The sequence below is a fragment of the Apus apus genome, chromosome 5, assembly GCF_020740795.1.
Source record: "Apus apus isolate bApuApu2 chromosome 5, bApuApu2.pri.cur, whole genome shotgun sequence".
Classification (NCBI taxonomy): Eukaryota; Metazoa; Chordata; class Aves; order Apodiformes; family Apodidae; genus Apus; species Apus apus.
In genome coordinates this window covers 25,105,637-25,119,201 of record NC_067286.1, presented here as the reverse complement: position 1 = coordinate 25,119,201, position 13,565 = coordinate 25,105,637, and the positions used below count along the sequence as shown (strand labels likewise).

General features: G+C 43.6%; 1 protein-coding gene across 5 annotated transcripts in view; it reads right to left on the bottom strand.

Moving 5' to 3' along the window:
* The window catches only part of AMBRA1 (autophagy and beclin 1 regulator 1), a 134,879-nt gene that overhangs the window by 107,501 nt on the left and 13,813 nt on the right, over positions 1–13,565 (bottom strand). For 4 of the 5 annotated variants that reach the window (XM_051621731.1, XM_051621728.1, XM_051621730.1 and 1 more), the window contains exon 7: positions 11,700–13,159. In XM_051621731.1, coding sequence (XP_051477691.1) covers positions 11,700–13,159 — 1,460 coding nt within the window. The remainder of the gene's footprint in view (positions 1–11,699; positions 13,160–13,565) is intronic. The other variant, XM_051621733.1, reaches the window with a different exon arrangement.

The following is a 13,565-nucleotide window of genomic DNA, read 5'->3' as shown; positions in this document are numbered from 1 at the left end:
GGGTGTTCAGTCAGCTGCTATCCTCCTAAACTGCTGCTGCACACCAACAACCAGAGCAAACAATTAAAATGAAGCACTTCTGCCCCTCCCACAGTCCCAGCCTTCAGCTATGAGGACGGCCTAAGACAGAGCAATTTGCCATTAATCTTTGAAGTAGAAGCCTACTGACAACTCTGGCAGCTTCTCTGAGTTTCCTCCTCTCATTTTATATCTTCCCTGAAAAGGCTTTTATATTCCCTACTGCCCATTTGGAGGTGAAATTATTGCACTACTTCATATTACATCAGTTTTTCAGCTCTCCAAATTACAGCCGGCAGTCAGTTCTCCTGAGTGCTCATTCCTATGGATGTGCTCTTGCAAGCTCCTCATAGGAATGTAAAGAATAGCAACAGTTTAAAACTAGATTCCCTTCAGTCATCTTCCTCTTACAGCTGGGCAATGTTTAACCTAAAGCTAACAAGAAAGTTGAAGCATAAAGACAGCTGAATGTTCTCCAACTGCCCAAGAGCACTCCATCAAATCCTAAACTCAATTATTAATTGCTATCAAGGCCAATTAATTCCTGGAGATCAATTCTAGCCTCAACAGAGCACTGGAAAAGTATGCTAAACAAAAATCTCAACCAACTCAATCCACTGGCTGTTTTTTTTTTTTCCCTTCCCTTTCCTCAGAAGAATAGGGAAAAAAAAATTCAGACATAACTGTATGGTGTTGCCTACTTTCAAAGAGCAAATTGAAATCTATAAGGAGAAACCAAGTGTTTTGTTCAGTAGCTTCATTTTCCATAAAAGTTTCATAGTTCTTGTCAAACAGAAAAACATTATTGCTATCACCAGTTTCATTTTCAAGCTTAAAATAAAAACAGCAGAAGCAAGCACTGGGATTTGAATTCTCCTAATGACAAGACTAGGAGCAGAGTTTCAAGAACATGGTTAACCCTTTAGAGTTTAGCTGCTTCAGTTTAACTAGAAAGTAAACGGCACATGATGAATTGTGCTATTACTCCATCTCCACTCTTGGACTAGGAACTTCAACTTCCATTTACTATCTGATGCTGAAGGAGCTACACAGCACTTTTGGACCTCATCACAGGAAAAGTAGTCGGTGGCTCTGAGAAAGGTGACAAATTTTTTTAAGTGGACCCAAAGTCACACTGTTAGATAATATATTACTTCACTTGCTGACATATTATGCAGAGGTCTTAATCATACAGCCCCCAGTGATAGGGGGGCTGTAATAAGAAGAGGAAGCACAAATTCATTATAGACTTCAAAAAGGTCAAGAGCAACTATAACAAAAGATCTTACACTTTCATTTTGCAGGGGCAAAACTTGAGGGGGTGGAACAGGAGAAAAAAAATTAAATCAGCACAAGTTACTGTATGCTCTATTTTGTTCTATAGTGGCAGTTACATACCAGTGCTCAGAATGGGGTAGGTACCTCATCATATTCCCCCACCTTAACATGCAATTATGTCAGAAATTCAGCCAGAGTATGTTGCTAGTCATTATGGTTATGAAAACAATCCTGAAAGCTAGTCCAGAACATAGCCAACAAAATGAACTCCCTCAGCCTGCAGACCGCTTTGCTCTTCTGAGGGCTCTTCTACCTACCTTCATATGTAAAATGTATGCTTCAAATTCTCCTTGTTCTGGGAGTTCCCAGCTCCACAGATTGTGTGGACAGCAGTAATCTCTGCTTACCCACGCACACAGATCTGCGTCAGCTTCTGGGATAATTACATAGGGCTCCTGCTTCTCCATAGGGAATTGAAGAGGAGGTGTCTTTCCTGAGGGGGCAGAAGCCATACTGTTATCTCCATAGGCTTCTAAAGCTATGAAAACAGAGGTCCCACCACACATCAGTCACTTCCTTTAAAATGCTCTTGCTCAGGCTGGAGTAATGAAGAGAGTCAGGTCAACAGATGATCAGCAGGGCAGTTCAGACACTCACCCCACTTCATAAAGATATGGGAAGGAATTTATATAAATGTATTTCAAACAGAAAAATGAGTCAGTTTCCTGGCAGATAATGAACCCTGTTTATTCACAGCCTTCAGTTCCAGCAGGTGCTTTCTCAAGAAGAGCAAGGGAGGGGGGTCAGTTACATCATCACACAACCAGCCATTTGGCGCAATCAGTTCAATATGTATGTGGAAAATGTTTAAAATGCATGTAGCTATTCAACAGAGGAGAACAGCTCAAGTGGAGAAATAGAGAGTCATCACTACTTTGGTTACAGTTGTATTACTGAGTCAGATCACAGGTCCCTCTCTCCTCTTGCTCCAGGCCCAGAGAGGAGATGCATGCTGCTCTACTGCAAGTTCTCCAGCCCAGCTTCTGTATTAAGGAGCAAATAATCGGATGATGGCACTGTGCTCACAGGCAAACGGTGCTGCATGCATTTATAAAAAGCATGAGGAATAAGTGCATGCATGAGATATATGTGATTGCACATCTAACAATTAAGGGCTTGTATTAGCATAAAGCCAGAGCACACTATACTGCCAACATCTGCAGCTCCTTCCCACACTCAAGAAAGTTACAGACAGCTTTTAGTCAAGCAAGCAGGCTTGAAATAGAAGGTCTGAGGGTCTGCTTCTAACTTGTTTCTTGCAGAAGGAAAACAAAATCAAAACAAAGTAGGTTGTTTTGTTAAGCTAGACAACAAGTATAGGAAACTCAGCTAGATAGTTTAAGCATGTCAAAGACCATAATTAATTGCGACTATCATCTCCTAGACAGAACACTACAAGTACAATGACTCAATGCATGTAAGTAAAAAATGGGAACAGGAGCAACTGTTTCAGGTCAAGTGAGCTTGTCTGGACACCCTGCAGCAGCTGATCAGGAGGCTGCAGGGAAGCCATGTGCAGACACCACAGGAGACAGACAACCTAACAAAAGACGGCTTTCAAGAGACTTAAGCTATTCACACTTCTTCCTTGTCTGTAGAAAAGCTGAGACCTGATATGTTTTATGGTATCCTCAAATATCTGTCTGTTTGAAGTCAGCTGTCTTTCAACTTCTGAGCAATTTGTCTTTATCTAATACATGTGCTGCATGGTCATCTCATACAGGCCTTCCTCAAAAGAAAAAAAACACAAAACCAAGCAGCTAACAAAATAACCCACCAAAACTCCAGATCTCACTATTTCTCAGTAGAAGCAAAAAAGTAAGGCAGCTTGCAAACATGTAGCTCTCCCATCCTCATCAAGAAACATCATTGGAATCAAATTTCAACAAGTCCCGTTGCTGCTATGCTAGAACAGATGAACATAAAGTCCCAGAACAAACCCATAGACAGACATCTGTAGAGAGAAAAGTTTCCATTTCCTGGAGTGTAGAGAAACAAAGTTTACTTATTTTTTTACAGGTGAACTCCTCATTGCTAGGCCTGAACTACCAAAAAAAACGAAAAAGAGGTGGGAGAAGGGGAGTGACCTGACTGGAGAAACACTATTATGGTACTTGACTAAGAATTACTGATGTACTTGCTTAAATTTGCAAGACAAGCTGCTGCAAAAGTAACGTGGGTAAAAGACTCTCTTTTTGTGTGCTACAATCATTGCTGTATATTTACATTCAGGCCAAGAAAAGGAATAGAAGGCTTAAGCCTCTGCAAGTTTGATGCAGACCATTCATGCTCAGAGTTCCAAGTACTCAGGGAAGCTCAGCAGCAGAGAGTGGACCTCTGATTGTCACTGCAAGAAAAAGCACAAGGCATCGTTCCCCACAACTCTCAGTAGTTAAGTAAAAGGCGTCTAGCAACCTTTACATTATTCTTAAATCAGGAAACCAGCAAAGGCAAGAGGAGGAATCTTTGTGCAAGAAAGCAGGGACTTCTTTCACTTGCTCTTCTACATTACAACCACTAGCACATTCAAGAGCTCTAACTTCTAACATGTCAGTAAAACAAAGTGTTTCCTGCCCACACAGAGACAGCAGGCTCAGTCTGGGAAAAACCATAAACCTAGAAAGATGGCAGCAACCACCTCAGAACTCACATACACATCAACTGGCCATTTATATGTCATGGCAGCCTCTTCTACAGTCCAGCCTACGATTACATTCTCATGATAAAACTAATTGGTATTTTCCATTTTTAGAAAAGGTCAAAAAAATATTTGTCAAGTTTGTCCACAACCTGCACATCCCACACATCACCACAACTAATTATGACGTCTAAATGTTCATGTCACCTTCAGATTATCACCTCACTTTGTTTGGCCCTGACAAATTTGGTCTTCATTCATTCCTGTGTGTTCAGGCTAACATTTCCAGAAATAATTTCCCTATCCTACAGTTTTGGCTTTCTCAAGCCTCTTCCCAACCTCTTGTTTCTGCTTGCAAACCTCTTCGTAACTTCTATTAATTCCTCACTAACTACTGAGATATTACTCATCTCTATCACCACCATTTACAAAAAATGTAACAAGCATCTTTGGAATTATTTCTTATCAAGCCTAAAAACAGAAAAGCATAAACTTTTCCAAATATATTACATTACACATGGAAGGTACAAGGTTGCCAGAAAATCCTTCTTTCCACCACACAGGTAAGTTCCACACACTGACAATTTAAACAAAACACTAAGCCCAAACTATAAATGCCAGGACTCCAAGTCAGCAAATTTTCCACAAGGGACCTGAACATAAGGGGTGGGGAGAAAAAATATTGTGTGGTGTGGTCCTCACTGTAAAGAATCACAGCAGAATAGCACAATGTGACTGAGGAATCAGCTATTGCCAAGATGAATCACCTCCTGGGGATCGGAGAGGGGGAAGTGGGGTTGCCCTAAGGTAACTTAAGACTAATTAACATGGTAAAAATCATTCTCCCTGGAGGAGACCTTACATAGTAATGTCAGGCCGCCTTTGTATCATTAACTAGCCACTAATCAGAACATGCACAGAAGGGCATTAGTTATATATAATTGAAAGATGACTAACCAGTAAGTTTTGTGTAATTTCTCCTTTCTTGTAACCTGTATAAAAGTCCATAACCTCTCTGATGAGGTGTGCTAGCTTTGTGAGCTATCGCCTGGCATCCCCTTCTGTACAGAACTAACTGCATTACAGGTTAGAAGGTGGATCTCAATTCCATGTGCTCATTGGCTCCTCTATGAACCTAAAACCTGGCTGAGGGACAACAGGAGGTCCATTAGACTTGGCACAGGCCACTGCTGTGCAGTCTAAGCAGCCAGTATGGTACTCTGTTCTCCCCAGCTCTGAGGTCTGCCCTGCTCCTGCTCAAGTCACCTGTTTTCGGTGAACTCAACACATCACTGCTGCAACAGATATTAACCACTTCAATAAGCAAGCCACAATGGCTGCGAGCAATTAGGAAAAAAAAAAAAACACAACAGTAACAACTCGGGGTTTGTGAAATAAGGAACAAAATAAGACAGAATACACCAGGTATGTGTTCTGTCCCCAGCACAAGATGCATTTTATAGCTTTAGGTAAGGCAATTCCCTCCTGCTTCAGTTCCCTCACCTCCAAAAAAAGTAAAGGGAGTAACACGACCCTCTTCTCTTGACAGTAAATTTCAGCAACAGCTGTCTGGTAGGCAACTCTGCACCCACAGCAGGGGATATCTTCCGGTTGTTTTGTTTTTAAAGCTAGGGTATGAGTACTACCTGCCTTTTCATTCAGTGCTTTACACAGCAGAGAAAGCTACCAGAAGCCAACATATGCAGAAATCTGAATAGCCTTGTCATTTGAAGCAAAAACCATTGCAAGCTGAGGCTCCAGCAGGAACTTAAAACAAGCTGTAAAAGCGACTACACTTCCATTTTACATACAGCACACAAGATTGCTGGGCAGGAATGGGAGTGTTCCTACCCTGCCAATCTACTTTAACCACAGTGCCAGCTTGACCACAAGTCAACATCCTATCTACAATTTGGAACAGGAAGAGGCATTCCCTTATGGCCTTGAGTAAATCATGCCTGTTTACATTAGGAAAAAAAAACAACACAACAAACAAACATTCACAGCCTTCTTATGGAAATGCTCAGAAATTTAGGTAATACCTCACAGCAGACTTGAACCAGAAAATAAACACAGCCCGGCGGAAAAGGTGACCGCCCAGACTGTAGACATCATCTGCCAACCTTTCTTGACATAAATAAACCCCATATTATAGAATAGTCTTCTGAGGATGGACGAGCAAACTGCAAAGAAAGGTCTGCTCCAGGCTTGGTAGGCAATGAGCAACAAGTCGAGATGAATTCTTGTCGTTTACAGCTCTGAATCAAGGGCATTTGCATGTCAGAAAGACAAAATACTTGCTCCACCTCGAAATCCACGTCTCTCCTTCCCAAACCCTCACAAAAGACAAAAGGATAAGCTGCTCTCTGGCTTGCATTCTTTATCACAGCCATTTCCCCTCAGGATTCCCATTCACGCCTTTCTCAAAACACTGAAGAACTTGCAAATGTATGGTAACAAAGGAGATAACCTGCAGTTTAGGAGTAGTGGGGTCCCTCAAGCTACCTTGTTTTCTTTACACAGAAGCTGAGAAACTTTCAGGTTCTGCAAGAAGACAGGGAAAGCAAAGAGCAGAAGCAACATTACCCCCTTGTGGCAGCAAAGCAATATGGAAATGAAATAAATTCTGAAAAATTCAAAGGGGAAAAGACAAGGCATTGCTTTTCATAGCTGTATGTACGTACAGAGAGCTATGTGCTGCCAGAAGGGCCATCAAGATTGAATACAGACGTGATATGAACTGGAGTCACTGTCCTGCCCAGGCAGATGAGAACAAGTACCACCGCTTCCATCCTGCTGCACCTGGTGTTACTTCAGGGCCTTTACGTGTCTGACAAGAGCAGGGCACAGAGGTCTGCATTTGGCTAACAGGTGAAACCACATGTTTATACCTTCCTAAAGGAAAGGAAACACAGCCAAACTCATTTGCAACGTGCTGCACCGATGGCTGGATCACATTCAAAATCCCATAGCTTTCTCATCTGACCCACATGGAAATCCTGGATTGCCAAGCACCACACAATTTTAGCTCAGGAAAGAAGACTAGGTTTACAATGAATAACAAAAATGCAGGCAGGAGGGACCTCAGTCCTCAGGCACAAGCTGGCAAAATGCAAGACAAATTTCACCCTGGACCCTGTTAAATGGTTCCAGGGAAGCTGGTCTGCACTTGAGCACACTGCCTACAACAGACTAAAACACATGAAAAAGCAATGCCTTTGGTCAGCTGTGCAACTTCAGCAGGTTAGTTATTTGCACAGTACTGTGGACTCTGCACTTGTGTACACTCACAAACAAAATACTGGAGTTTATACAAGTGTCCCTAGACAATACAAACTCCCCTATGTCACATGCATTCTTTCCTACCTGTGTGCATGGCTAAAGCATAACCGAGAACAGTTCAAAAGACTTTTCAGATTTTCAGGTAACCTCAATAGCTTACCTTATCTGCCAAACTAAATAGGTGAGGCAAGGCAAAAACATTATGTATTCATAGACAGGTACAGAAGTTACTCATACCACAGCCTCCAGAATTTGACCTCTGGAATGTGTGCAATGGAGTGCTTAGAGAAATTTAACATAATTGCTAGACAAAGCTTCTTAATAGAAGAATAAGGATAATAAGCATTTCCTCATGAAACTCAGGTTTCATGCAAACCTGCCTGGCAATAGGACAGGGCTCACCTTTCATTTGCAGTAATTCATTCAAACCTTTACTCAAAACAGACAGGTAAACAAGATTAGAATTGCCCCCTTAGTATAATACAAGCACCTAAATCTTGAATGATAAGAGGACAAGTTTCCCTTTGTGTATTTCTTTTTCCCCTTTCTAGGGACTGTTTCACAAACTAAGGTCTGAACTATGTTAACAAGGATACACATGGCACTATTTGGTCCTTGCACATTTCAGAAAGACTGTGGCCTGTGGTGCCATGCCAGAACCAAGAAACACCACTAGATTTAAAAACAAAGGATGTTCTTTTTTGTTAAGTAACACCCTAGTTCTGCTGATACCACTTGTGTCACATTAAAATAGTCAAAGAGGTGGCACTTGAAGATCTGGATCAGTTTTATTAGACAGCATTGAACTGTACCTGTCATTAACTGATGAACTTAAATATATGGAGATCACTCCTGGAATTTTTAATGTAATTTTCTTAGTAAGGTGGCACTCACTCCCCTCAAACAAGCAGCATCCTCTTTCATTCTCTGTTCAATTTCTCATTCCCAACCTGAATTAGCCCACACAGCAACAATGGCTCAGAAGACTCATGGGATCTTTTCCCTTACCAAGATGACAGTATTAACACTTCCTGAACCCATTTTTTAATTAATAGGAAGTTAAAGAAAAATTAAATTAGGTGTTATCTGTTGCTCAGTTATTCTTCCTTCACCCAGATCCTGCCAATAGTTTCTATCACCAATTTTATGCAGTGCATTTCACTTGACAACTTCAGGGATTTCTGAGGCTCTTTTGAGTTTGATGTTAGAAGTGAGGCAAAGATAGATCCACAGGGGAAAAAAAACAACTTACATTTTAATTAATGTAATCAGCCTGGAGAACCTCAGAAAAGCTGAAGCTCAGTCTCAGCAACTTCTGCTTAAGGTAGACCATAAACCTTCCCCAGGTTCATACCTCGCTGACATAGGTTCAAGAAGCACACAGCTCAAAGCCTGTGCTACTTGCAGACCAAGCTGAGCGTGACAGAACTGCTGCAGTGTCGAGCCTCTCAGTGACATGTTCCTCCTAATAGAGGTGCCAGAGCTGTTAGTCAGGAATAGCTTCATTACATGCTTATTAATCCCTTCATGATTAGCCCAAGATAATTAGTTCAGCACCATCAGAAAGAGCCGAATTCTCTCCCTACCCAGCTGGCATAGCTGCATCAACAGAATTCAAAAGAGGAACAGCCTTCATCAAACTATCTATTAACTTAATTGATCCTCTATGGCAATATCTTCCCAGCAAGCTATTTCTTGCTTGGGCAAGCCAGGTCAAGGAATGGATCCTGCCCACGGACAGGGAAAGAGAACATACACACACAGTTTCCAGATGCAATTTTTATCTTTTCTGCTGGCCTTTGAATACAGAGCTCAATTGCCCAATGAGGACATCTAATGGAGAAACAAAGAAGAACAGAATATAAAATAGGTCACAAGCAAATATACTCATATCCCACAGCATTAAGAATCAACCTGAGGTCCACAGGCACAAAATTACATCAATTGAAAGTCTGTATGCAGTTGTCACGTGCACCCCCGGCTTGAAGGCTTACCTTCCATCCTTTATTTCCCCAGCACTTTTAGCATGACACAGCTTACATCTCATAAACCTTTAACATGTCTGCATGCTTCTCCAGCTGCAAAGGCTAATAGACATTTTGGACTCCACTGTAAAGGAGAGGTTCAAGCACTGCCAATTGTGGCAGCACACCCTAGGTCTGTGAGACAAGAAAGCTGGACCTGAGCATGTTCATCGTATGCAAAAAAATCATCAAAATGGGTGCTGGAACACCTGTTATTGCTCTGTAAGGAAAAATACAACAGCTAATTTGAGAAGGAGAAAAAAAAAAAATACACCTGCAGGATATACTATCCCATATACAAGGTTCCTTTTAAGGAGAAATATTTCAGAAAGCTCCCTACAAGTGCATCCAACCTGCTTAACAGGAAAGGAAATGAAGTTTTACTTCAAGGAAATTGCCATAAGCCTTTAATGCTCACTGCTCTGAGCTTCTTTACCTTACTACCCTACAGACACCTTAACTTCACTTAAAAGGGAAGCAGAAGCCCCTGCATGCCTACTCTTGAGAAAGGTCTGATACCAGAATCAGAAGACTGGGAAAACAAGAGTCCCTATGAGCTTCTCAATACCCTCTGCAAAAGGGCTTCACTAGAGGTTTAATCTTACAGGAATTCCTCTGGAACTAAGCTTATGCATCAAGCTACACACTCCAAATGAATGTCTCAGCAAAAAGCTCCTGTTTGCAGAGGTGACCAGGTAGGCAACTACCATGGGTAACAAGCCAAGTGACCAAGAGATTTAATCACAGAACTCCAGATGTTAGGCAGCAACCCATCCACCTTCCTTCATGCTGAGGTGGACTGACTTATATGCCCAGGCCATTTCTAAATTATACAGCTCTCACAGAAAATATGACATCTACAGATCCTACCACACCTCACTGGCCAACCACCTGATCAAGAAAAAGGTAATTTCCCCCTTTATTTCTGGCACTAGAGTGACTCGACCCAGAGAACTAGCAATACAGTGGAGACACTATGAGCATATACAGTTACTTCAAAAGAAAGATAATGCCAGACTTATTCAAGTGCCATTTTAAAGCTAAATTTGTCAGCTCCTTCTCAGCTCTCTACCCTTTAATAGAGGCCTCGCAGATATCTGATTTACATTTATGTCAGGTAAGCCCAGGCTCAAGAAAGAAGTAGTTACCATATAATCAACTTGAGACTCTCATTATGGCAGGCTATTAAAAAATATGGGGCAAGGATTTAGAAGCAGATGAATATTTTCATGACCACCCCCCCCTTATTTGCTATGCAACTACAGCAACAAGGAAGGCAGGCACTGTTCCAGCCTGGGTATAATCAGCTTATCTGCAGGAAGGAGAAAAGAATTCCCTTTCCTCAGGCAGTTCTGTGTAAAAAGCCTTCTCAGTCAGTTACATCTGGATCCAACCTGGAAACTTTAACTTTCCTACAGCACAAAGCACCCATTTTCGAGAAAGAGCAGGGCTGGACCTTTTGTCTGAAAGTGCACAAATGACTTGACAGAGAAGATGTCAAACTGAAATCCAGTAAGGACACCCTATCCAAAGTAGGATATCCAATCCACACCCTATCCAATGTAGCTGAATTTTCCATACAAGCCAGCGAAGACACTTTCACACAAAGCACAGACACGTCCTACCTTCCTGGTGCAAATTTCTGCTTGTTCTGTTTCCTGTAATGCATCTGAAGCGTTAAAAAATCCCAAATCCTTCCAAAACATAATCACCTTCTTAAAAAATAATAAAGCAGAGTCTAAAATTTCCAGTGATCAGAACACCCCCAACAAGTTCATCACAAGATCAGGGTCAGCAGGAGCCACTTTAAAAATGTTTGACCAAATACTCGCAACTAAGGTATATGCCCAAAGAGCTCACACAGAGCTTTGTTTTTCCCTATATGGCAACACCAACGAAGGGACTGCTAACTCTTCCAACTTAGACTACAATCTCAACAAAACACAGCACTCAATAAAGCCGTTCAAGCTACTCTTGCCCAATTTTCCATGTCTACCCTGGGCATACTCTCTATGTACAGCATGTGCGTGGTATAGGGCACAGAGGACAGCAGAGCACATCCTGTGTTCCCACCCTTCTGCAGTGTCTGGGAAGCAAAAGGAGCACAGTTCATGCCACAGATCTGCTGCCAGAATCCGTATTTTTACCTGTCATTCTACTAGCATTCTGCTTTCCCACTGAGAGGTCTGGGTGTTTGTCCATACAGACACTCTGCACCTATGTGCAGCATGACAATGACAGCTATAAAAGACATCCATGCGACATCTCTATTTCCATCTACATAAATAGCACATGACCACATGAGAAATGGTTTTTAATCCTGAAAATATTTAAAAACTCAGACTAGATGGGAAAGGTTTAAGGAAAAATAGAGGAGGAAGGCCAAGCATATATCTTACCTCCTGAGTGAATCCTCCTCTGAGCTTTCCTCAGGCATTTCCTGGTTTAAGGCCTCCTGTGATACATTCCCAGGTCTGCTTGAAGCCGACTGGCTGTAAACTCTTTCCCAGTGCCCCGTCTCCTGGTTAAAGACCACTCCCACGGTCCTCTCCTCCTGCGGGGTGGAAGAGCTGCCCAGCTGCAGCCTGCTAGAGGCAGGAGCTCTGCCCTCGGTTCTCTCTGCAGGCTGCACCTGGCTGGTACTTGGAGGCACACCCTCAAATGTGCTTTGGACCTGCCCTGGTGTGTAGCTAGGCGTGCTTCTTTCCCAGCGCAGCGTGTCATTGTTAAAGGTCAGCAGGTTATGACAAGCACGACAGCGGTTCAGGTGACCCCGGGACAAATTGGAATTGTTTTCACTGCTGTGTGGAGTTTGCTGATGGGAGGGACCCGGCCGATCAGGCTCAATGTTGTTGTTGAGCATTTCTTGAGCCTGTTGCGACTGGCTGGGCTCCCCACCAATCCCCTGATCTAACTCCTGAAGCCGGTCATATTCCAGGAAGAATCGCCTGAAATCACATTGGAGCTCATTACGGATGCTGGCCGGATTGCTCGGGCCAGCACTACTACCACTGTCCGCCTCAGCCCCCGGGGCCAGAAAGCCCCTCCCTTCTGTTGCAGAGGTATAGACCGATGCCTGGGAACCTCCCTCCTGCTGCCTCAGCACTGACAGCAAGCTCACAGAGGAGGCACTGGTCCTAGGGGGAGGCATGGCTTCCAGCTCTGACCGAGAGCTCATGTTCAGCACTGTCCGGGACCAGTCAGACCCGCCTAAGCCTGCAGCCATCTCTCTTGCAGACTGTTGGTACCGGGACTGGTGGCCTGCCAAGGGCCCACTGAGGGACCGCCGTGTGGGGCCCAGGCTAAGGTTGCGCAGGGTGTTGCCAGCAGTGCTGCTCTGAACTGTGCTGAAAGCAGAGGGCCTGTTAAGTATCCCCTGCTCCTCCTGCGCTACAGATGCCTGCTCTGGGGGTTGGTAGGGCTCTGTCTGCACAGAGGAGAAGGAAGTGCCAGTGGCCCCAGAAGACGTGGAGGGTGCGTTTTCCTGGTGTGGGAAGAGAGAAGAAGGAAGTCTTGCACTAGAGCATCGGCTGCAAAGGCACAACATCCCCAGGTGCTGGCAGCACTCTGCTGTGGGGTAGCTGACACGCTCCCGGAGCCTGTTATAGACAGATGCCCTTGTGCTCTCACTGGCTGGAGGCGGAGGTGGTGGTGGTGGAGGCGGTGGAGGGGATGGGGTAGCAGAGTCTTGAACACTGTTTTGCTCTCCCACCTGTATGCCAGAGGAGCGGGAGGACAACATATGCAGGAAGTTGTGGAGAAGGGGTGTACGCCTCACAGGCTGAGACGGAAGGATAGCACGCTGACGATAATGTGGCATCTCTGTGCTGTCCACGGAGATTTCCACTTCCTCATCACTCTGCAGAAGGAAGCAATCAAAGTTCAGTCACCTCACAGCAATATCCTATACCTCCAAATAAAGAGCAGAAAATCAGCTACCATCCCAGACAGATGAAAGGATGTATTAAGTCCCTTCCTAGAAGCCTTGACTTGCCAGAAATCAGTTGAAACTATTTCAAAGTCCATTTAATGGATCCAAACGACCTCCTACAGGCCAGTGAGCCTTGACAATACACGATTCATATGAACAGAGCATCAGCGTTTGAGCATCAGCAGCCACGGGGAGCACTGTTCACACCTTGAGTAGCAGACTGTCACAACAGAACTGAAAAAGCATGGCCATCAAGACATCTGTCCCGCCACTAATGAGACACTGAGGGCAAAACAAACACCCTTTGGAGAGATCTTTAATAGCCCTGTACATA